The sequence below is a fragment of the Martes martes genome (genome assembly GCF_963455335.1).
Source record: "Martes martes genome assembly, chromosome: 16".
NCBI lineage: Eukaryota > Metazoa > Chordata > Mammalia > Carnivora > Mustelidae > Martes > Martes martes.
In genome coordinates this window covers 2,045,525-2,068,672 of record NC_137904.1, presented here as the reverse complement: position 1 = coordinate 2,068,672, position 23,148 = coordinate 2,045,525, and the positions used below count along the sequence as shown (strand labels likewise).

Below are 23,148 nucleotides of genomic sequence, written 5' to 3'. Positions count from 1 at the left end.
AGGAGGAGAGATCTGGGCTCACCTGCCTTTCCTTTTGGGCTGCAGGAGCCTCCTTGGAGGTGAACCTGGTCCCCAGCTCCTCTGGGAAGTGTAGCAAACTCACCCCTGGCTTTGGGGAGAGGGGCCGGCTTGTGAGGGGCCAGGGGAAGGATGGGACTGCCCACTTGAGCTAACAGCTAGAACTGGGTGGGGAGGCAGCTCAGCTCCAACCCAGCGGATTAGGGAGATTAAAGTCAGAGGGGAGAGATGTCCGAGAGACCCAGAGGTGAAACTCCAGAGTTCTGTGGAGGACAGGCCTGGGGGCTGAGCGGGGAAGGGGGTGAGGGGTGGAGTGGGGGCTGGGATTCGGGGACCCTTCTCCTGAACCTTCCCATAGAATGTGGGTCGAAAGAGCACAGGCTGGGGAAGGTGAGTGAGTGTGTTGGTCCCTCTGTCTCTTCCTTGTCCCACTGGTCCCTCGCTTGCATCTCGCCAGCCCCCCGCTCAGCCCTCTGGCTCCTGGCCCCCCCACTGTTGCGATGGGCACCCCCTCTCCTCGCCGTGCTGCACAGTGACCTCTTCCAGGCCTTGCTGGGTGAGTGGCCCCGATTCTCTGAGGGGCAGTGGTGGAAAGGGTGGCCTGGGCCTGCCAGGGCAGTGACTGAACTTGGGGGCTGGTCGGGAGCGAGCAGGTGGTGTGGGGCAAGCAGGAGTCTAAGCAGGGGTCAGGCGTCTCGACCGTCCTCCCTTAGGATCCGGCAGCCCTGGCTGGAGGTGCTCCTCCCTGGCCGGACACCAGGAGGCGAGATGGTGGCAGGGGTGGCCTGGGAGGCAGGGGTGGGGGAGGGTCACTCAGCTCTGTTCTGGTGACAGACATCCTGGACTATTATGAGGCCTGCATCTCGGAGAGCCAGGTAAGGGGGTGAGGCGGGCCCCGTCCTCAGGGAGCGGGCAGGCAGGGGATGGCTGAGCTCGCTTGGGCGACTTGGGGGCCCTGAGGACAAACTCCTGAGTCTGGGGTGCAGAGAATGCCCTCTCCACTCCCCGCCTCTGCCTCCTGCTTCCCCCCTTTCCTGGGCCCCAGTTGAGGACACTGAAGAGTCTAGGACAGTCACTTCTCAGGCCTCCCGAGGGATGGCTCGCCCCCCAGGGAGTCCCTCCTGGCAGCCCCTCCCTCAGGCCCTGCCCCCTGCCCGGGCCGGGCCCCAGGACTGAAGGGAGCATGGGTGCTCCCAGCCCCACTGCGGGGCGCTTCCCCCTCTGAGAAGCGGGAGTCATCCTCCTGATCTCCGTCGTCTGCGCTGGTGCCTGGCCAGGCCTCCATCTTTGCCTCGGGGCCTCTCTGCTGCTGCTCTCCTCTCCTCTCCCATTATCCGGGTTCCTGCCGGCACTGAAGCAGTTAACTCTGCCAAGGCACCCCCCCATCCTCGCTCCTCGCTCCCTCCCTCCCTCCCCCTGCTTCCTCTCTCCTCCTCTCTCCCCTTCCCTCCTCGGCTCCACGGCTCCCTCGGCCGCTGCCGCCTCCGACCCCCCCACCCCACTCCCCCGCCACGGCCCCTAGCCCCTGGCCGTTAGGCAAGACCCCCCCCTCCCCCGGGGCTCCCCGAAATCCAGTTCCCCACCCCCACCCCAGCTCATGCCCCAGCCCCCGAACTCCGGGGCTGCCAGCCCCCGGTGCCCCCGCCCCTCCTGAGAATCGGGGTGTGCTCCCCAAGCCCCTTCCCCTCCATTGGGGACCCCCTTTTAGGGCCCCCTTCCCCTCCCTCCCACGCTCCCCTCCCCTCCCCTTCTCCAACCCCCTCTTTCCCCTCTCACCCCTCCCCCCATCCTGGCCCCCCCTGCAAAAGTGGGGTGCGGAGGGGGGAGGGGTGAGAACCCACGGAGGGGAGGAACGAAACTCCGATGAAGTCAGAGCCCCTTACCCGCCGCCGCGGCCAGCCCCCCCAACATGGACTGTCTCTGTATAGTGACAACCAAGGTAAGCATGATGGGGGGGGGGGGCTTTGCCCTGGGAGGAGGGTATGAGTTTGTGGGGAAGGGTTAGGCAGGCCTCATTTCAGGCTGGGGGGCCCTGGAGCGACAGCATCAAAAGATGCATTTGGGGGTCATGGTTTAGTTTTGGGGTTCACATCTGAGATAATGCTGGGTTTGGCCACAGGTGCCCCCTGGAGTGATCCCTTTGTACCTGTAGAGAAATGGAAAATTTGGGCTGTTTTGTGGTTTGGGGGGGCTGATGGGTTTTGGGGTTCACCAACGATGTTGGAGGGGACTTATCTAAGGAGAAGCCTGGCTCGCAGGGGAGCCCTGCTCTTGTACGTTAGAAGGTGGACTGTGTGAGGGGGGTCCTCTTCCCTCCTGGGTGACAAACTGGCTTCCAGGTGTCTTGTCCAGTTTCAGGGGGCTCTTGGCATGGGGGTAGACGGTTATGGTCTGGGGGTGTCGGCGGGCAGAGAAGGGGTGGGCCTTCAACCTACAGAGCAAGCATCTTGTGGTAGATACATTTCGGGGTACGCTCAATTACAGGGAACGGGTCGTTTAGGTTTGATCTTACAGAATGGGTTTAGTTGGGAGTTGTCAGAGGGCTAGGGCCTGACATAGGATCCCCCGGAGGGAATGGACCAGGTGAGGCGAGGGTCTGGGATACTCCCATGGGAGGGAGAAGCTCGCAGCAGCCCAGGTTGCCAGACCCTGAGGAGGAGGAGGAGGAGAGCTTTTGGGAGAGAGGGGATTTGAGGAGGGGGAGCAGGTGGGTGGTGCAGAATTTGGGGGTGGCCCAGGCAGGTGCTCACTATCCCCGTCTCCTCCCACACTGTATCCACCCCTTGTTGAGGAAGAAGAGCAGGTGGAGGGGAATGTTCCTCTCACCCCTGACACTGGGGATCAAGGTGGGGGAGGACACCTGGATTTCAGGTTACCAGGGTGAAAAGGAGTTGGAGGAGGGCAGAGCTGGCAGCAAGCGGCGGAGGACTGGACGAGGGTGTCCCTGTGGTTGGAGCCCGGAAAGGGCAGATCTTGGATGGGGAGCACAGGCGAGCTCCTGGTGGGGTGCAGAATACCTAGGTCTTGGCTGTGAGACTCTGGGACTGGCAAGCTGGATGCCTGGAGTGTGGAGGGAGGCCTGGGCGGGTGGCAGGCAGCTGGGGGTTGGGGGGTGGGACAGGAAGTGGGGGCCGGGGAGGCGGGGTCCGGGTGAGTCACAGGCTGGGGAGGGGGTTATATTTAGTGGGAACTGCAGCTTCTCAGGGGAGGGAGCTGAGGACACACATGTTCCCTGCCACAAACTCACACATGTGTGTACACATGCATCGTGCACGTGTGAGCAATGGATGCAAGAGACTGGAGCCCTAGGACCTTTGGGTCCCGAGTCCCCACGCCCTCTCGGGCTACTTGCTTGTCCCCCCCCCCCCCCAGTTCTGTGGCTCCAGGCTTTCTCCCCAGGCTCCTGCTTCCCCTGTTCCCTGGAGTGTCAGTGGATTTTTCGTGCCTCCCTTACTCGGGCCTGGTCTTAATGTCTGTCTGGTCCTTTGCTTCTCCCGTCTCCTGCCCTTAGCCTGCCCCTCAGCCTTAGGTTCCCTGGCTGTGGTCCCCTGTGCTCAGGTGTACTCAGAAAGCCAGTTGGAATGTGTGGGCTCTGCTTCCAACATGTGAACACACACGCGATCGCGAGCGAGGGTGAGGGGCTTGGCTGGCAGGCTCTTCTGGGAGGGGGAGCTTATTCGCCTCCCATCCAGACTCCTACTTCTTCGATGGAGCCCACGGCGAGCATCCCCGAGGGAAGGAGCCTTGCGCAGAGAGGATCAATCATGCCTTTGGGGTTTTACAGAGGCGCGGAGGAGACCCAGGCTTGCCACATTCCTTGGCCGGAAAACTTGTCAGTCTCGGGATGACGGGGACTCCAACTCCCATAAGGCCTTGAGGCACAAGAGCCCTCGGTGTAAGGGGCCTGCTGTCCGTGGGGCTGTTGGGAGTTGTGGTCCCTCTGTATCCAGGGCAGCGGAGGGTAGCCCGGGAGGAGCCAGCAGGGGGCACGAGGCACTTGCTTCCCCACCCCCCCCCCGCCCCGCAGCGCCCCCCGCGCCCAACGTGCTGGGTGGGGTCGGGGGTGCCCAGGCTTTGCGGTCTCAGGCTTCCCAGCCCCGTTTGGGAGTCCTCCATCTTTCATCGCCTATATTTAGACTCCTGCCGCAGTAATTTAGGGAACATTTATGGAGGGCCCGCGCCAGGCCCCGCGCGTCGTGCTCCCGCCTGCCTAGCGATCGCCTCGTCTTACTCCGCGCCGGGGTCCTTGCCGGCGTCGGGCTCGGAGAACCTCGCTCTCCCACTCCGCCCCCGTCCCTCCCCCTTCTCCCCGCGCTGCTGCCGCCGTTGCCATGGCAACCGGCGACGACTGAAGTTGCGTGGCGGACTAGAGGGCCGGGCGCGGGTGTCGGAGGGCGGAGCAGAACGGGGGGGGAGGGGGGAGAGCGGGGAAAGACCGGGGGCTTTGGGCCCGAGCCCCGGAGGCGAAGCGGTTAAACCCTCCGGGTGGTCCTCATTGGGCCCGGCCGGGATGCCGGGGGCGGGGCGGGGTGGCCAACGGCCTCCCTCATTGGCGGACAGGGGCGTGGCGGAGGGGCAGTGTGGGCGAGGCCGGGGGAGCGAATGGGCGGGAAGTGGACGGAGGCGTGGTCTCCTGGAGGGAGGTGGGCGGGGCCTGGCTTACTCTGTCGAGGGAGGCGGGCAGCAACCCTCGGGAAGGGGCGGGGCCTGAGTGCGGGGGGCAACCTGACCGAGGTGAGGGCGGGGCTGACCCGGCAGGGGCGTGGCGTGGTCCCATGTGCCGAGAGGAGACGGGGTTTGATGGGCCTGTTGTCTGAGGAACTGCGGGGTGCGGGGGGTCTTTGGGAAGGAGAATCCGAGGGCTGGGCGGTCTGACGTCTCAGTCTTCCTAAGATGGAGGCCTGTTCAGACTTCATCAGAACACAACCTCCTACCTCAGCTCTCCGTTCCAGGGAGACGGTTGCTAGGCGACTGCAAAGTCCTTGATTGCTGCGTTGCCAGGCAACAGGGAAACGGAAAATGGAGGGAAAAAGGAAATGGGGGGTGGGGGAGGGTCTCAGGGGCCACAGCGCCCGCTGGTGGAGAACCAGGGCCTGTGCATTTTCTATTCCAGAAGGAATTTCAAGTTGGCTCCTTTCCGCTTGGGCAACCTCCGGGGGATGCGAGCATTCCAGCCAGACAGGAAACTAGGGCGCTGGGGGTCATCTTGGGGGCGCCCCCAGCAGATTCCGATCAAGGGGAAGGGAGGGACATAGGCTTGGTTCTGGGGCCTCTGAGCCCATCCTCTCTGTCCTGTGTGGGCATTATAAAGAAGCCCGAGGGACAAATTTGAGGAGACTGCCCGCTCGCTGGGCTCTAAGAGCCGGGAAGGTGGGCGTTTAATGGAAGAACATTTGGAAGAGGTGCTTTCAGGGTTAGTTGTTTGCGGGAAAATGCAAACCTCAGAGGCAGTCGTTTTGAGGCGTTCCGGAAGATTTGTGGGTCACTGCCAATTGCAGGCCAAATCTTACTTTGGGTGAATGTTTTCTGAGGCTTGGAGGTGGGGGAGATAGATATATTTGGGAGCATTCTCCTAACGAAGTTGGAATTCAGAATCATGAAGGTGATGTTGAGATGTGGGAAGGGCAGCCAGAAAGGAAGAGGAGTACTGTATGAACTTGAGAAGTGAAGGAAAGGGATAGGGAAGTATTTCCTAATTTAAAGGTTTGGGAATAAATTGAAGAGACTGCAATTGAATGTGGAGGGTCAAGCTTTAAGATACGTTAAGGACTCCCAGAAATTGATGTCTGGCGAGATACGTATAGATATACATAATTTCAAGTTTTTCTTTAAGCTTATTTACTTATGTATGTACTCTCTACTTCCAACGTGGGGCTCGAACCCACGATTCTGCGAGATCAAGAGTTGCACGCTCTTTCCACTGAGTCAGCCAGAGGCCCCTCCGGTGGTACCCGGGGCGGGCATACTGGAAAATCAGGAGTATCTCATTATGTGCAGGGATTTATTTGGACAGGGACCCCAAACGCGTCTGAAGACTGTTTATTTGGATGTTTGCCTTAGAGCAGGGGTAATATTTGCACTAATTTCAAGGTCTCTGTGGGTGGATTAGGGGATATGATTTTGAAAGGGAGGGTTTAAAGGGCAGTTACATTCGAGAGGACGACCAGCATCGGTGGTCCGGTGGTCCGTAAACGCTTGAAGAGCGTCGCCTGGCTAGCAGGTGAGGCTGGGCTGCAGGTTAGAGTGGGAGATGTCTGGGCATCGGGGGGATGCTGTCCGCATTAATAACCATGTTTGGGGAGGTAGCGGGGAGGGGCTTGTGGGAGGCATTTTCGATCCTCTGGGGGTCCCTCTGCAGCGAGGCAGAAGTGCTGCTGCTTTCCCGCACATCGGAGTCGCCTGGAGATGAGTGGCCCGGGGAGGTTTGGGAGTCGTTAGGGGCCTGGTGATTTCCGGGGCAGGAGATTAGGTGCGAACTGTTATCTGCAAACTGGTCGGTCCGTAGAGGGGTCGGAATAGGCGTGTCCCGTGGAAGGCGAAGTCCACAGAGAAACAGCTGGAACCTGGGAAGTTGATGGCTAAGAGGGTCTCCCCTCACCCCCTCGCTCCCATCGTGACGCTCTCCCGCACTGCGCAGGCGCCGTCCCCCCCCCTCCGGCCGCAGCCTCCAGTCGCCGCGTCCGCCGCAGCCCCCGCCCCTCTGCCCCTCCCCCTCCCCCAACCCTGGGACCCTTGCTCTCCCACCCGCCCCCTCCCCTCAGTCCCCCTCCCCTTCTCCATGTCGGCTCGGAACAGATTCGCCTCCATGTGTCTCTGCGTGGTACGTGCCGCGGTACGGGCTCCGGCCCCGCTCCCCTCTTCCCGGACCCCCCAAATCTCAGGGTGCAAGCTTCAAGTGCTGTCGCTCTTCCTTCTGCTTGGCGCGGGGTCTCTGGGTTGCAGTGTCTCTCGGACAGGCGCAGCGGGTCGCCCCTCTTATCAACATCCCCGCTTTCACTGACACCCCTCTATTTTGGGGGTGCAAGCCCCGGTTCCAGGTCATGCTGTACAGCTGGGGCTCCAGTGATGAGAGGACCAAGGGGGAAGGAACAACAGCGATCCCCAGGCCTTTTACTTGCCTATGCCCTAACGTATTGGGGGTTCAGACTTGGTTCCAATGGCATCTGAGCTATAGCCCTTCCGGCTGAGTCCCAGTAGGGTAAAAGAGGGGACCCTCCTTTCCTGCCTGTCCTGCTTCAGTGGTCCTGTAATCCGGGACCAAGGGGTGCTGACCCGGATCCCCCACCTCCCAGTTCCCAGTTTGGGAATTACCCTCCCCCCACCCCTCCAGACGTTTCCTCCCCGCCCCCCCCAACCCTTACTACATGTACAGTTATCTGAAAATTTCCCAGGACTGAACATGGGCCCTAACCTCCTTCAGCCACATTCTGGAACCTGTGCCCCATTTCCCTCACATTGTCTTCTAATGCAGGGGAGTGTCCTCCCCAGTCCTAGACAGTCCCCCACCCCCATGGGGTTGGGGGCAGGGAGAGTCTCACTGTGATAAAATTTTACCTTCATTTCCTCTCTAGAATAAACAATGACTTTTTGCGATCCCATGTGCTTTATGTGCACCCTGACATTTCTTGATCAGATTCAGGGATTTTTCTCTGTGAGGTGGGCTGAAAATGGAGGGGCAGGGGGTTTGAACCCTCCCCAGACTTGGAGAAACTAGCAGCTGCCCCCCCTGGGCCCTGCTTCATGACCAGGAAGGTTATGGGACTCCTGGGAAGTACAGAGGGGAGCTGCTTCTTCCCCTTTCCCCTGGACCCCCAGTTCTGGGGCACCATCCAGGCTGCAGACCACCGTTTCAGGGTGTGCAGTGAACACCCCCCTTCAGGTCATGGGGTTCTGTTATCCAAGATGGCCCAGCCTGGGGTGGGGGGGGCGCTTTTCAGCTTACTCTCCCCGCCCTTTCACTTTTCCTCCTCCTCTACTTTTTGCGCCCAAAGGCTGGTCTTGAAACCTGGAGCTCAGGACTCTCTTTCCAAGTCTGTGGCCCAGAAAACGGAGTGTATCGTGATGAGCCCCTGTTTTCTTTCTTAGGGGGAACTTCTTGTCTCTCACCGCTCTGTCCTGGGTGGGAGAGGCTTCTCGTGGCCGGCCGCGTGTCCCAACCTGTTCTGCTGCGCCCCCACCCCCACCCCCCAGCTATGGCTGAACTTGGGTTACATCCTCCGAATTTTCATTTTCAGAATCTTGCTTGAGCATCAGACATTGACCTTGATAAGCTCCCTCTAGTTGGATTTTGCAACTGTTGCCCTCCCAGGGTTGGGGTGCTCAGCTTTTCAGATGTTTTCTTGAGGGGATTTCTGCCGCCTTTTTACCTGTGTGTCCGGTGGGGGGTGTGTGTGTGTGTAGGGGGGTGTCTTCTGTCTTCTCCCGCCTCTGGGGGAGCCCTGCCTGTGGTACCCTCCTCCTCCTTCCCTGAGCTTGGAGTTCTGGGAGGGTCTGCTTCTGTGGGGGCTGGCTCTTGAGGAGGGGGGTAGTGTGAGGGCCGAGGCCGGTGTGGGAAGACCCAGGCAGGGTTGCCGCCCTTCACTGCTGTATGCACTTGTCCTTCTCCTCTCTCTCTGGGTCCCAGTTAATCTCATTTACTGGCATCCTTGTTAAGCTCTCGTGGGAGTCCGATGAGATGACTGGTGGTTAGTCGGGAAGGGAGTCAGGGGTCATGTTGAGTCTCACACCCCTAAAAGCCAGAGGGAGACTAGGAATGGACTCTGAGACTCGGTGCTTTACCCCCTTCCCCAGTCAGCCAACCTGGAACGACACCCATCCCTGCCCCCCTCCTGAGCCCTGCTACCTCCGTTCCTCCCCCTGCCTTCTCCATCCCCTTCTAATATATCCGATTAGCTGGCTGGGCTGTGGGCGTTTGTAGGGATGGGGCCAGACGCCTGGGGGCCCCTTTGCGGACTCCTTGGGAACCAGTGGGGCCAGTGGAAGAGGAGCTGGATGAGTTTAGCTTTGTCCTGCCTGGGGGGCTGATGCCAAGTACCTGCTAGTCCAAGGGCCTGACTGCAGTCCCTGCCTCCGGCCCGCCAGTGCTGGAGAGCCAGTCACTCCTGGGGTAGAGGCTGCAGTGGGGAGACTGAGGCCCAGAGGGTGGGGTGGGAGTGAGATGGGGTGGGGGGGAGGGTGCTGCGGCTGGAGTATGGAGGAGGAGCTTACAGACGCCTCCGGAAGCTGAGAAGTTGGGGATGGGCGTTGCAATGGGGGGATACAGAGTGTCAGAGGGCCTGCGTTGCATGTGACAGGGACTTGAACCTGAAGGCCTGGGTGGGGCGGGAGAAAAGGAGGCCGGGAGAGGGGTGTGCCAGGTGGAAGGCGGGGTCCCTGGGACATGGGGGGTGTGCAAGGGGGCGTTGGGGAGGGGGGCTGGGATTTGGGACCCACGGAGCGGAGCGGTGGCGGCCTAGCCAAAGAGGGGCTGGGGGAGGGGGTGGAGAGTGGGGAGCCAGTGGGGCTGGAGGAGAGGGAGGGGGAGGAACTGGTCAGGCCCCGGGGCCTTCCGCACTGCACTGGCGGGGGAGTGGGGTGGGGTGGGGGGCGGCAGAGGAGGCGGCGGGGCGGGCAGCCTGGAGCCCAAGGCCCTGGGCCGGCCGGCCCCAGTGACGCCTCCGTCCCCATCCCCAGAAATACCGCTACCAAGATGAAGACACGCCCCCTCTGGAGCACAGCCCGGCCCACCTCCCCAACCAGGTAAACGCCCCCGAGCTGATGCACGTGGCGGAGAGGAACTTGTCCCACCTCGAGGCCGTCCACGGGGTCGTGGGCCACGCCCACCTCACTCCCCTCAAGGTAGGAGACTCAGGCGGCCCCCTCCCCAGTGCGGCCCTCGGAGCCTCGGAGCGCCAGCCACCCCCAAGGGCCGGTAGGGCGAGAGCTGTAGCTGGGAGGAGGCTGGGACGGGGTGCCTGGGGCTTGGGCTCGGGCTCCTGGGGCCTGGGGAGGGGGCCCTTGGGGGGGCTGGAGACACCTCCTTCCCACCCAGGAGAAACAGAGGCCGAACCAGTGGGAGTGGGCATAGAGCTTACAGCCAGGGTACGTGTGCCTGAGTGTGTGCACGCACGCGTGTGCGGAGATGGGTGCACCCCCAGGATGTCCCCCACCCCAGGCCCTCTGCATTCCTTCACACCCTCTTCTCCGTTTCTGTTTTCTCTGGCCTGAGCTCTGTTCCCAGCTTCTGCTGCCCTCATTTGCTCTAGTCCCTGGTCCACCTCCTCCCCCCACTTCCGGCCTCTGGGCCTGGCTCTCCGTGTCCCCAAGTCTCCAGCCCTTTCCATCTGTCTGGTCGGAGGCTCCCAGTCGTGGGGCCTTTCTGCTTCGGTCGGGCCCCAGCCTCTGCTCCCCTCCTCCCTGCCTTTCCCTCCTGCTGGCTGGCTGGCTGGCTGCTGCTGCTGGATGCTTTCTCTCTCTTCCTCCCACGCACTCCTGCTCCCTCCCCGAGCCCCAGCTCAGGCCCTCCGCGCTGCTCAGTCCTCCTGCCCGGGCTGCCGGCTCTCCCTCTCTGTTACCCTTCCCTGGTTCTCCCTTCTCCCCGTTCCAGCCACCCCTCTCTCTCATCCTTCCCCCACCGCGCTTTTCCTTTTCGGGTCCCTCCTGTTCCCCCCCTTATTGCTTGCCACCACCTGTTTCCTTCCCCTTCTCCTCCTCCCCTGGGCTCACATTATGTTTCCCATCTCCGGTCCCCGGGGAGACCCTGTTTCTGAGACCTTCCCTTCTCCAGCCCACTCTGCTGCTTCTTCCCCTTCAGTCTCCTCCTGTGGGGGCACAGGGTGGGGAGGAAGGGAGACACTAGGCGGGCTATGGGGGCAGGGGTGGGATTCCAGAATCCTGTGGGATGCCCGGGGGAGGGGGAGGCTGCTGACATTTTGCCAGAGGAGACCCAGAGGCGGTTTTCTGAGCCTGGGGATGAGGAGGCAGGGAGGGGGCAGCCGAAGGTTCTGGGGTGAGGCAGAGTTCTGAGGGAAGGGAAGACCATTCTCTGGCCTGGAGCAGAATGGGGAGGCCACGAAAGGGTCAGAGGCCTTGGGGGCAGGGAATGGACAGGGCAAGGCTATGAAGTCAGGGCCCAGGCAGAGCTGATGGAAGGAACCAGAAGGCAGGCCCTGGAGGAGAGAAGACAGCACGGGGTGTGCTGTGAGCCAGGGACTCGAGGAAGGCCGACCGGACGTGCTCTTTGTGGGATGGGACCATGACGTCCCTAGGGAGGAGCATGGGAGAGGGAGGTGTGCCAGGTGGTAGTGGGCTCAGGCTAGTGAGTGTCGGGATTGGGACTCAGGAAGCAGGGAGGCCAGGGCCTCAGGGAGGCCCTGAGCCGGCGGGGCATCTTCTGGGGACCAGGCCTGAGTTGGGGGACAGGAGAAGCCTCGGTTTGCAGAGAAAGTGGGGAGGGAGTGGAGAACGAAGGACCGTGATTTGGGGACAATCTGGAGGGTTCGAGGCTGGGATGAGGGAGAGTGGTGCTGATCTCTCCAGGGAGTCAGAACTTAGGATGGACACTGAGGGGGAATGGGGCTGGAGGGCGATAGGGACTGAAAGTGGGCAGAGGACAAGGACTGCTTTGGAAGGTGGAAACTGCAGGGTGGGACAGGGATACGGCTGGAGGGTGTGGGATGCTGTTGAGAGAGGGGTGGGAGGCACATGAAGGTAGCTGAGGAGGAGGCTTCTGGGGAAGGAGGCTCTAGGCTGGGGATGGGCGGGGGATTGAGGACGGGCTGTGGGATGGAGACGGGCCGTGCGGCATGAGATTTTGGCAGTCAGTGGCCATTGGTTGAATAACAGCGTTTGCCGAGATTGGAAGGGTCGGAGGTTGGTGGCGTTCGTAGATGGAGGGGTACGAAATGAGATCTGTGACGGAGCTTGAGAAGCAGTGTGTGGTGGTGAGAAATCGAGGTGGGAGAGAGGAGGGGACGACGGAGGAGTCTGGGGAATCCGGGACAAGCGCCTTGCGCTTGGTAGGCTCCAAATAAATATTGGTTTAAGGAGGAGACAGGTTGGGGACCCCGGAAGGAAGCGCTTGGCCGCCTCCCCCATTGCCATGGAGACGGGGCTTCGGTTGCCCGGGCAATTGGGGAAGCCCCTAGGACCGGCCCGAAGCCGGCCCCGCCCCAGAGCCTAGAGACCCCGCTGCGTCGCGGAGGCGGCTGACGTCAGGGCCGGGGCACGCCCCGCTTTAACCCTTTCCCGAATGAAGCGGGGCGGGAGATAGGACCCGGATGTCTCTCACCACTCCCCTTCCTGACGTGCTGTGCACTCGGCGTGGGGTGAGGGGCGGACGGGAGGGCCGGAGGGGCTGTTCAGGATGCGCTGCGCCCACAAACCTCTTCAGCCCGGACCGCGCTCGCCGGGCTCCCGGGGGCGGGGCCCAGGGCAGGAGAGGCGGGGCTAGCGGGTCCCTCCTGCCTGGGGGACTCTGGTCGCCCCTAGGCCACGCCCATCCCCCCCTCCCGTTGTCCTGGCGACAGGGCCTTCTGGAGGTGGGTCTCCCCAGGCCTTGGCTGGGCTTAGATACCGTTGCTAGGCAACAGAGTCCTCGGAGGAAGGGGCGGATTGGCTGGCGGGTGGGGGAGAGGGAGGGAGGGGCCTGCAGCTGGGGGAACCCCGGATTCCGGGCACCCAGGGGTTAGGGCAGATGTGTGGGAAGGTGAGGGGCAGATCTGAGGGAGGGTTCTCCAGGTTTCTGGGTGTATCTAGGCCGACAGGGACGGGGTGGGGGGCCGGATGGGGGGGGCAGGACCCGGTGGACATGGAAGCACTGGGGTGTGTGTAGCACATAAGGCAGTGGCAGCCTGAGGTGTTACATCCGGTGAGAAGCTCCCCCCTTTGCCTGCCCCCCCCACTCTTTACCATCTGCTGCTCCCCCATCTGGCTGTCTCTCCCTCCCTTCCCGCTTTCTCAGACACCTCCTTCCACGTGCAGGGGGCCTGGGCTGGGCACAGCGAGCGCCTGGCACAGGTGCGTGTGTGTCTGTGGTAGAGGCTGAGCTGGTCCTTGAGGGGTTCGAGAGCAAGCTTGGTTAAGAGGCTGAAGGGGTAGCCAGGCCGGTGGGGACCCCCCCCCCACCCCGAGGACGACGGGCTTCCTCTTGAGCCACGGCTCAGGGAGGTCGTCATCTCCTCCCCCCTCACAGGCCAACTCTCCTCCTGTGATTGTCAACACAGACACCCTAGAAGCCCCGGGATATGTGAGTTGTTTAGACTTTGGGGCCCTTGCAGAAGGAAGGAGGGAGAGAGGGAAGGCCTGGGTCCCAGCGCAGGGTGGGGGCCGGCTCTCAGGCGGGGATGTCTGTCTCACTGTTGCTGTGTTTCTGGTCCGTGCTGGAGTTGCAGGTGAACGGGACGGAGGGGGAGATGGAATACGAGGAGATCACATTGGAAAGGGTGAGCAGGCTCCCCGCTCCGAGGTCCCCTTCCCCCGCCTCCCTGTCGGTGCCTCTCTCCGTGCCTGTGTGTTGTGGGCGCCACGCTCTTAGCCTCGTCCCTTCCTGCTCTGGTCACAGCTCCCCAGCCCCTCTGCGCGCCCCCTCCCCCAGTCACCCTGCCTGCAGCGGGCAGGGAGGAGGGCTGACGCTCCTCCCCTCGTCCTGCCCAGGGCAACTCAGGTCTGGGCTTCAGCATCGCAGGTGGCACTGACAACCCACACATTGGAGACGACCCATCCATCTTCATCACCAAGATCATTCCTGGCGGGGCTGCGGCCCAGGATGGCCGCCTCAGGTGGGGAGGGGATACAGGGGTTAGGGTGCCGGTTCCCTGGAAAGGGAGGGCTGGGGCAGCACAAAGCCCCTGGCTCAGGCCCACCTTGCCGCCTCAGGGTCAACGACAGCATCTTGTTCGTCAACGAAGTGGATGTGCGGGAGGTGACCCACTCGGCCGCGGTGGAGGCGCTCAAGGAGGCAGGCTCCATCGTCCGCCTCTACGTCATGCGCCGCAAGCCCCCGGCGGAGAAGCTCATGGAGATCAAGCTCATCAAGGGCCCTAAAGGTAGTGACCCAGTCGCATCTCCCTGCCCGCATCCCAGCCGGAACCCCCGCCCCGAGGCCCGCTCCCCAGCCACCCCCCGGCACCGGAGCGCCCACCTCTGCCCTGCCCTCCACCCAGGTCTTGGCTTCAGCATCGCAGGGGGTGTAGGGAACCAGCATATCCCCGGAGATAACAGCATCTACGTGACAAAGATCATCGAAGGAGGTGCCGCCCACAAGGACGGGAGGCTGCAGATCGGGGACAAGATTCTAGCGGTGAGGACCCCCATCCCTCTGCCAGCCCGCACCTGGGGCTCGCCTCCCCGCCTTCTGCATCACTGTTCCCACGGCGCGGCTGTCTCGGGGGTGTTTCCGGCTCCGTCTGAGCTCTCCGTCCTTGGCCCCAGGTCAACAGCGTGGGGCTGGAGGATGTCATGCACGAGGACGCCGTGGCAGCCCTGAAGAACACGTATGACGTGGTCTACCTAAAGGTGGCCAAGCCCAGCAACGCCTACCTGAGCGACAGCTATGCTCCCCCGGACATCACGACCTGTGAGCGCCCTGCACCCCTCACAGCTCCCCACGACCCATCCCGGTGACCCCCCCGGGACATCCCGGTGACCTCTCCTGTTCTGGGGTTGGCGCATAGATGGAAAGCTCAGTCACCGTGGAGGACCTAGAAAAGATCGTCCGTGGTCTCTTCCCCAGGAGGCACAGGGCCCAGACAGTTTTGTGGCTCATTTTTTTCAAATTTTCAGGAAAGAGATAATTCTTCTGTTCCTTCTGAGCAAGAAAAAAGATAAAAAAGGTTCACGTTTCGTCATATGAGGGCATTTCAAATGGTCACAAACGTAACGTCAGAGAAGGAAAACATAGGCCCCGTGTTCCTTCTGAAGAGAGACGTGGAAGTTTATAGGGACACAGTCATAGACCAAACACAGCAGCAGGTCAGAGGAATTACACTGTCTCAAAGTGGGGTTTGTTCCTGAAAAACTTAAGGTGGTTTTGTATTGGGAAACTTTTTTTTTTTTTTTAAGATTTTTATTTATTTATTTGACAGACAGAGATCATAAGCAGGCAGAGAGGCAGGCAGAGAGAGAGGAAGGGAAGCAGGTTCCCCGCTGAGCAGAGAGCCCGATGTGGGGCTCGATCCCAGGACCTTGGGATCATGACCCGAGCCAAAGGCAGAGGCTTTAACCCACTGAGCCACCCAGGTGCCCCTGTATTGGGAAACTTTTTAATACGATTTGTTGTATTCAACAATTGAGGGACTAACATTATAAAATTGTTTCAGCTAGACGCTGGGCAAAGACGGAGCAAATTCAGCTTCTGTTTTCACGTGAAAGTGTAGTAAACCAGGAACACAGATGTTTTCCTTAACTCGATGAATGGTAGTTATCCTACCACGAGGGGCCAGGCTCCTTGGAGAAGAGGCCAGTTCTCAGTCTTGGCTAGAAAGCAATGGAGATAGCCAAGATTGCTGGGTTGTGTTAAAGACCCAGGAGGGGCTCCTACTGGCGAGTCAGTCAGAACTCATTCACTATATGAAAGTCTATGAGATCATAATGTTGCTTGAGAGTAATTGGGCACCTTTGGAGGGTGCTGGGGGCCCCTCCGTTAGGACACCTGGCAAATGCAGGGAGAGAGGGACACGTGTCTACTTGCTTTCTCGGACAAACCACACCTCAGAATTACCAAACGGTTGATAATGGCAAAATGCTTTTTATTTTTATTACTATTATTTTTTAGAGTTTTATTTATTGGAGAGAGAGCCCAGTGTGGGGCTCTATCCCAGGACCCTGGAGATCATGACATGAGCCGAAGGCAGATGCTTCACCATCCGAGCCACCCAGACGTCCCATTTTTAAAATTTTTATTTATTTATTTTTTACTCGGCTCTACACACAACGTGGGGCTCAAACTGACAACCCCTAGATCAAGAGTCGCATGCTCTGCCGACTGAGCCAGCCAGGCGGCCCAAGGGAAGGTTCTTTCTTGTAGCGTAATTCCTCCTGATAAGTGCTCCTTCCTCCAAAAAAAAAAAAAAGTAGAATATCCTATTTTGCTGTCCCCAGCAAAAAAAACAGAACCAGGCAGTGGCCCTCAGTGGCCACTCAAACTCCTGGGTGAAAGGCTGCCGGGGAGATAATAATGAGGGGGTCAGCCGGCCACACCTTGAACTTGTCAGTTAGTCTCACCTAAGACGACCAGATAGTTTTGCCTCCCGCCGCATAGCTGTTTTTTTCCTACCGTGTCGCCTACGAAGTGTTTGTGCCAAGAAAAATGGAGCTAGAGTCTGTCGAAGTCTCTAGAACAAATCACCAGCTTACAGGAGAAACAGGCATATGTTAACACCATCAAAGATGCCAGCCGTGATTTCCCCATTAGAATCTGCCTAATAGAAAGTGGGAAATTCTATTAGACAAATGACCTAGTTTTCCCAACCAATGATGGCCAAGAGAAGGAAAAAAAAGGGAGAGAGAGAGAGAGAGAGAGAGAGAGAGGGATTTTATAGATTAAGAGATTTGAGAAACAGAACCTGAAAGAAAACCCCCAAGGCCTGGTATTCATGGTCCCCTTGACCTGACTACCCCGGGCACACCCAGGACATGTAACCCTCAAATGGACGACCCCCTGGGAGAACCAGCCCCCAATACAGCCCGTGAACTCCTGCCCCCCAGCATTGCTGGGATGGGACACCCCCTTTGCCCCCGCCTGGGCCCTGGCGAAATCCTGTCTCCTCCCTCTGAGTCTGCCCCCCTGGTTCCCGAGGGAGAAGGTGGGCTGGTGGGCGCTGCCCGACCCGAAGCTCGGTCCCACGCCTCCTCCCACGTCTTCTTCCAGCTTATTCCCAGCACCTGGACAATGAGATTAGTCACAGCAGTTACCTGGGTACCGACTACCCTGCGGCCATGACCCCGACTTCCCCTCGGCGCTACTCCCCGGTGGCCAAGGACCTGCTGGGGGAGGAGGACGTGCCCCGGGACCCGAGACGGATCGTCATCCACCGGGGCTCCACGGGCCTGGGCTTCAACATCGTGGGCGGCGAGGACGGCGAGGGCATCTTCATTTCCTTCATCCTGGCGGGCGGCCCCGCGGACCTCAGCGGGGAGCTGCGGAAGGGGGACCAGATCCTCTCGGTGAGGGAAGGCCGGCCCTGCGCCCTTCTCCCCTCTGGCCGGAGCCGGGCCCCCAGCTGCGGCCGCTCAGCCGCTCCCCTCTCCCTAGGTGAACGGCGTCGACCTCCGCAGTGCCAGCCACGAGCAGGCGGCCATCGCCTTGAAGAACGCGGGGCAGACGGTCACCATCATCGCTCAGTATAAACCAGAAGGTTACAGGCCTGAAGCTCCCCACCGTGCGGGCGGGGATGGTCCTGGGAACGGCGTCCCCGCTGCCAGGTAGTCCCGGTAGGCCGGGGCCGGAGCTCAGGAACCTTCTTGTCCTCCCCCAGAGTACAGCCGATTCGAGGCCAAGATCCACGACCTTCGGGAGCAGCTCATGAACAGCAGCCTGGGCTCCGGGACCGCCTCCCTGCGGAGCAACCCCAAACGGGGTTTCTACATCAGGTCGGACACTTCCGCGGGCCGCGCCCCTCCTGGTTCTCTGCTCTTCCCCCCCCCCACCCCTGCCTGCCTCCCACTCCCCACCCGGGCCCACGCTCTGCCGCTGCTGGCGGGCTCCGCGGCCTCGGCTGGCAGTCTGAAACACCCGTAGCCACTGGAACGTAGCCTCCGTGCCGAGTACCCCTCGTGCCTTCTGGCCTGGTCACCCCGGCCCTCTGCCCGGAACCCCTGCAGTCTGGCCACGCAGAGGTCACTGGCCGGCAGAGAGGGGCCTCGGGGCTGTGTGGACTACCGTGGGCACCGTGGCTCCTCGCCCCCCAGCCCTCCCGCCCTGGGCTCCTGTCCCGTGGCTCGCATAGCCTCCCCCCTCCCCTGCCGAGGCTATAGCTGTCCTCAGTGCGGTCCGCTCTGGCCTGACCGCCTCCCGCAGGTCCAGACCTGCATTTGTGGCCATCTGCTTTCTGGACACGTCCCCTGGGATGTCCCACGGGCGTCTCACACTCAACACGACCCGAACTGGGTTCCCCGCGGTCTCCGTCTCGGGCTCTCGGTCTTGCTGAACCCGTGTTCCTCGCTCGCTGATGGGTGCCGCTAACTGTCCGCTCGACTCCTGCCTCCAGGCGGGTCTGGCTTGGCCCTTCCCTCCCTGCTGGACTCCAGGGGCTCCCGGGGGTTCCAGACTGTCTCCTCTTCAGTCCCGCAGCTGCCTTGGTGGTCCCTTCCTTTCCTTGGCCCGGCCGGAATTTGTCTTTTTCTTTCTCACCCCCGTGGCTGTCCCCTGCAGGGGCGCTGCAGACCGTGGGCCACACACTGTGGGTTCCCCGCAGTCCGCGACCCTGGTGGGAGGGCTGTCGGCCACCGGGCTTGGCTGCAAAGCCCTGGTCTGGGGGCCCTGGCAGGGCCTCAGGGCGCCGGGGGCCTCTGCCCATCTCTGACCGCTGGCTGCCCGCCCTCCAGAGCCCTGTTTGACTACGACAAAACCAAGGACTGCGGCTTCCTGAGCCAGGCCCTGAGCTTCCGTTTCGGGGACGTGCTGCATGTGATCGACGCCAGCGACGAGGAGTGGTGGCAGGCGCGGCGGGTCCACTCCGACAGCGAGACCGATGACATCGGCTTCATCCCCAGCAAACGGCGGTGAGGCTCCCGGGGCCTGTCGGCTTCGTGCTGCAGGCGCTCAGGTCCCAGAGGCCCCTGGGGTGGGGCTGGGGGGGCCGCGGGGAGGGCCTGGGCCTGCCCTCTGACTCCTTGGAGGTCCGTCTGCTGGGCACCGTCCCTCCTGCGAGCCTTTGGAGCAGGGCCCTGTGCCGGCCATCGCCCTACCCTCCCATCCCTCCATGTCCCCCACAGGGTTGAACGGCGGGAGTGGTCAAGGTTAAAGGCCAAGGTAGGTGGGGGGAGTAAGCTTGGAGGTAGGAGCGGGGCCTCGTGGCAGGGCGGCACTCTGCCAACCGCGTGGCCTGCTCTCTCTTCACAGGATTGGGGCTCCAGCTCCGGATCACAGGGTAGGTAGGGTCAGCTGGGCCGCCCCGGGTGAGGGAGCCCTGAGCTCTCGATATCCTCAGGAAGGTGATACGGGGCCCCGAGTGCCCTGTCTGAGAGCCCCTCGCAGATGCCCTGCCTCCCACTAGGTCGAGAAGACTCCGTTCTGAGCTACGAGACGGTGACGCAGATGGAAGGTAAGGCCCGACCCGGCCCCGGCCCCGGCCCCGGCCCCCGGCCCCCCGCCCGGCCGCTCCCCGCCCCGCGGTCCGCCTCATCTGGCTCTCTGTCCTCAGTGCACTACGCTCGCCCCATCATCATCCTTGGGCCCACCAAGGACCGAGCCAATGATGACCTGCTCTCTGAGTTCCCCGACAAGTTTGGATCCTGTGTACCCCGTGAGTGCGGTGGACCCCGGGGTGGGGCCCAGGGGCTGGGGGGCGGGGCCTCTGGCAGAGCGGCCAGCAGAGGTTGGGGTGCTGGAGGACGCGGGGTTCTCAGAGCAGGGGTGCTTCTCAGCCGGCCCTCATGCTCCCCAGCCGCGTTCCAGGTCGGGGACCCGGGCAGGGGGCCGGTGGGGGCTGGGGCTGGTGGCGCTGCCCTTCCCCACCCCGCAGTCGTGGTCTCCCCAGCAGCCCTCAAGCTGGCGCTGTGGTGGTGGGTGCGGCAGGCTTGAGGCTGGAGGGATGGTTAGATCTTTGGGGGGTGGCGTGACTTCCTGGCAGATACCACGCGGCCCAAGCGGGAGTATGAGATAGATGGCCGGGACTACCACTTCGTGTCCTCCCGGGAGAAAATGGAGAAGGACATCCAGGCGCACAAGTTCATCGAGGCCGGCCAGTACAACAGCCATCTCTACGGGACGAGCGTCCAGTCCGTGCGGGAGGTGGCCGAGCAGGTAGGACCCGCGGGCACCCAGCCTCTTCCTTCTCCCCTCTCCCTACCCCATGGCCGTCCCCCAGCTCTCTCTAACTCTCTCTCTCTGTCTCTTTCCCCGCTGGGTCTCCACTCCCTCCTCCACCTCCTTCTCCTCCTTCTCCTCTCGGGCGACTCTGTCTGACTGCCTGCTCCCCTGCCTCCCTCCCTCGCTTGCTTCCTGACCCCAAACTCCTTGCCACCATCTGTCCCCTCTCCTCCCCTTCCCTCCTCCTTGCCCCATTTTGCCTCTCTCCCTCCGGCCTTGCCCTTGGTGGCTTGGCCTCCCAACTTGGTCCCTCCTTCTGTCCCGCTCCCCTGTGGCCCTTTGCCCTGGCCTGTTCCCGGGGTCTGCACCCCCCTCTCCTGCCTCTCTGCCTCCTCCCTTTTCCCCCCACTGCCCCTCACCCTGCCCTCTGTCCCTCCATGGCTCCTTTCTCCATCTGCCTCTCCTCCCTCCCACCTGTCTCTCCTTGTTTCTTCCATCTGTCTGTCCTGTCTGCCCCCCCCATCCTACTTCCTCTCTCCTTTCCCCTTACTTTCTCCTGTTCCTGCCCTCCACACGCCACCCTGCTCTCTGCCGCCCCTCTGGCCTTGCTCTGCCCCATCTTCTGCCCCCCTCCCCGCCCCCCTGTCCTGCCTGTCCCTCACTCCTCCCTCGTTCCCTCCAACCCCCTCCTCCTGTGCTGGCTTCTCCCCTTGCTCTCCGTCTGTCCCTTCCTTTTTCTCTCTGTCTTTCACTCTGTCTGTCCGTAACCCCTTCCCACCTTGACTCCCTGCTCACCTGTCTTTTCACATCCATGTCACTGCCCCCTTGGCCAACCTCCCATCCCCCACCTTTCCACGTCCTGTGTCCTGTGTCCTGTCCCGGCACCTCTGTCTGTCCTTGCCCGCCCCCTGCCGGCCCCCCTCCGCCCACCCTGCCTGCCCCCAGGGGAAGCACTGCATCCTCGATGTCTCGGCCAATGCCGTGCGGCGGCTGCAGGCGGCCCACCTGCACCCTATCGCCATCTTCATCCGCCCCCGCTCCCTGGAGAATGTGCTGTGAGTATGGTCCCGGGGGGCCTCCCCTCAGCCCCCACACCCGTGGCCCTGGGCCTCAGAGGGTCTCTGCTGAACTCTCCCCTCCACGCCCGGGACAGCAGCTCCGGCAGCCCTGCAGGGGGATCTGCCCCGGGAGCTGGAGCCGAGCACGCAGGGAGTCCCAGGCCTTTCCCTTCCTCTCCCACCTGGGCCTGTCCAGGACTACAGCTCCCAGCAGCCCCCGGGGCAGACCCCTGCCGGGCCGGGCCCAGCGAGGCCTTCGGGTCTGCTGGGAGCTGGGGTCCGAGTGCCTTCCCCGGGGCCGAAGGCAGGAAGGATGAGGCTCTGAGAGGTCCCCGGCGTGGCCCCACCGGGCGGGGATGGGTCGTGGGGGCCCCGGGGGGTGGCCGCCGTGGCCCCGGGGGCCGTCGGGAGCTGTGTCCCCGGCTGCGGGCTCCGGATGAGAAGAGAGCGGTGCGCAGGGGCCCTGGACGGCGGCGAGAGGCGGTGGCGGCCGCTCAGGCGCCGCCTCTGGCTGTCCGCAGGGAGATCAATAAGCGCATCACGGAGGAGCAAGCCCGCAAAGCCTTCGACAGAGCCACCAAGCTGGAGCAGGAGTTCACGGAGTGCTTCTCAGGTGAGGCCGCGGCCGCCCGCCCTGGGAAGAGGCCTCCTGCGGGCGGGGACCCTTGCTCCCTTGCTCCCTTGCGGGTGCCCGGCCTCACTGCCTGCCCCCCTCCCCCCCCCCCCCCCAGCCATCGTGGAGGGCGACAGCTTTGAGGAGATCTACCACAAGGTGAAGCGTGTCATCGAGGACCTCTCAGGCCCCTACATCTGGGTCCCGGCCCGAGAGAGACTCTGACTCCGGCCCTGGCGTGGCCTGGACTCGCCCCGCCTCCCTCCCGCGGGCCCCTTGGTCTGGACTGAATTGCCCAAGCCCTTCGCGCCCCCTAGCCTCCCTCCCGTCCCTTCTTATTTATTTCCTTTCTAACTGGATCCAGCCCTGGAGGGGGGACACTCCCCTGCATGTATCCCCGCACCCCAGAACTGGGCTCCGGAACCCCGGGAACCTGGGGTCTGGGGGGGGGGAGCCGGGCTCCTGGTCCCGAGTCTGTGCTCCTGAGGACCGGAGCCCCTGCCCTCCCCCAACGCACACACAGCCCAGCGGGGGCCGCCTGCCCTCCCCACCTTCTCCCACACACATTCCAGAAGTCAGGGCCCCCTCAAGGAGCACCCCGACGCAGGGATGCAGGGCCGCAGGCCTCCTCTCCCTCCTGAGGCAAGGCCTGGGGCCCCCCTGCCCCCATCAGAACTCCCCAGGTCCCTTGGTTTAGCATTTATTTTTTCCCATTTTTTTTCTTCTCAAAGGTGGTTTTTTGGGGGGATAAGTGGGGGGACGCTCCTGTGGGCCCCCTGCCTTCCACACGCCCCCCACCTTTTTTCTTTGCCGGTTTGCATGAGTGGAAGGTCTAACTGTGGCTTTTTTTTTTTCCCTGGGATTTACTTTTTATTTTACTTTGTTTTATTTTATTTTATTTTATTTTTTTGGGAACGGGGAGGGATGGGTCTAGGGAGTGGGAGCGTGGGAGGGAGGGTGGGGGGCAAGGGTTGGGGGTCGGGCGTCTGGGAGCCAGGGGAAGACTGGAAATGCTGCCGCCTTCTGCAATTTATTTATTTTTTTCTTTTGAGAGAGTGAAAGGAAGAGACAGATACTTGAAACCTGGTGTGTGGCCTGGTTATTTGGGACGCGGGTGAGGAGGGAGTCAGGGTGGGAGTGTAGGGAGGGGTCTGGGCGTCAGACCCTTCTTCACGTGAGCCCAGAGAGGGGAGAGCGCCCTGAAAGGGGCCTTGGAGGGACCCCGAAACCAGGGACCCCAAGTCAGTAGTGAAGTATGGGCCTGGGAAGGGCTGGAGGCCCAAAGTCACTGACAGACCTGGAAAGACCGGCATAGGGTCCCTGAAGCAACTTGGCCCGGCCCTGATCCCTCCCCTGGGCCGTCCGGGGCAGCATGAGGCTCTCAAAAGGAAAATTTGGAGGGAACTTTCTTGGTTCGGGTTCATAGAGTTGTGGACAACAGAGCTGGGCTCTGGCATTGATATTTACAGACTTGTTGATGAGAAATGCTGTGTAAATATTTATTGGATTTC

At 62.0% G+C, this 23,148-nt stretch overlaps 1 protein-coding gene across 5 annotated transcripts; it reads left to right on the top strand.

The window, feature by feature from the left end:
* Positions 1 to 246: 246 nt before the first annotated feature.
* Positions 247 to 22,716, top strand: DLG4 (discs large MAGUK scaffold protein 4; the record flags this gene model as incomplete). Of its 5 annotated transcripts, none has more annotated exons than XM_080826842.1 (22): positions 247 to 265; positions 476 to 574; positions 853 to 893; positions 9,691 to 9,756; positions 13,190 to 13,243; positions 13,389 to 13,439; positions 13,651 to 13,775; positions 13,873 to 14,042; positions 14,160 to 14,296; positions 14,428 to 14,572; positions 16,865 to 17,160; positions 17,249 to 17,351; positions 17,472 to 17,586; positions 18,541 to 18,717; positions 18,931 to 18,967; positions 19,058 to 19,085; positions 19,212 to 19,259; positions 19,359 to 19,460; positions 19,788 to 19,960; positions 20,912 to 21,021; positions 21,546 to 21,637; positions 21,756 to 22,716. In XM_080826842.1, the coding sequence occupies 22 exons, from the start codon at positions 247 to 249 to the stop codon at positions 21,860 to 21,862; spliced, it is 2,295 nt and encodes a 764-aa protein (XP_080682968.1). In that variant the 3' UTR covers positions 21,863 to 22,716. The 5 variants fall into 5 exon arrangements, with proteins under 5 accessions (XP_080682968.1, XP_080682966.1, XP_080682970.1 ...); XM_080826840.1 differs by having other exon boundaries at positions 9,691 to 9,855; XM_080826844.1 differs by lacking the exons at positions 247 to 265; positions 476 to 574; positions 853 to 893 and adding an exon at positions 1,928 to 1,957.
* Between the last annotated feature and the right edge of the window lie 432 nt (positions 22,717 to 23,148).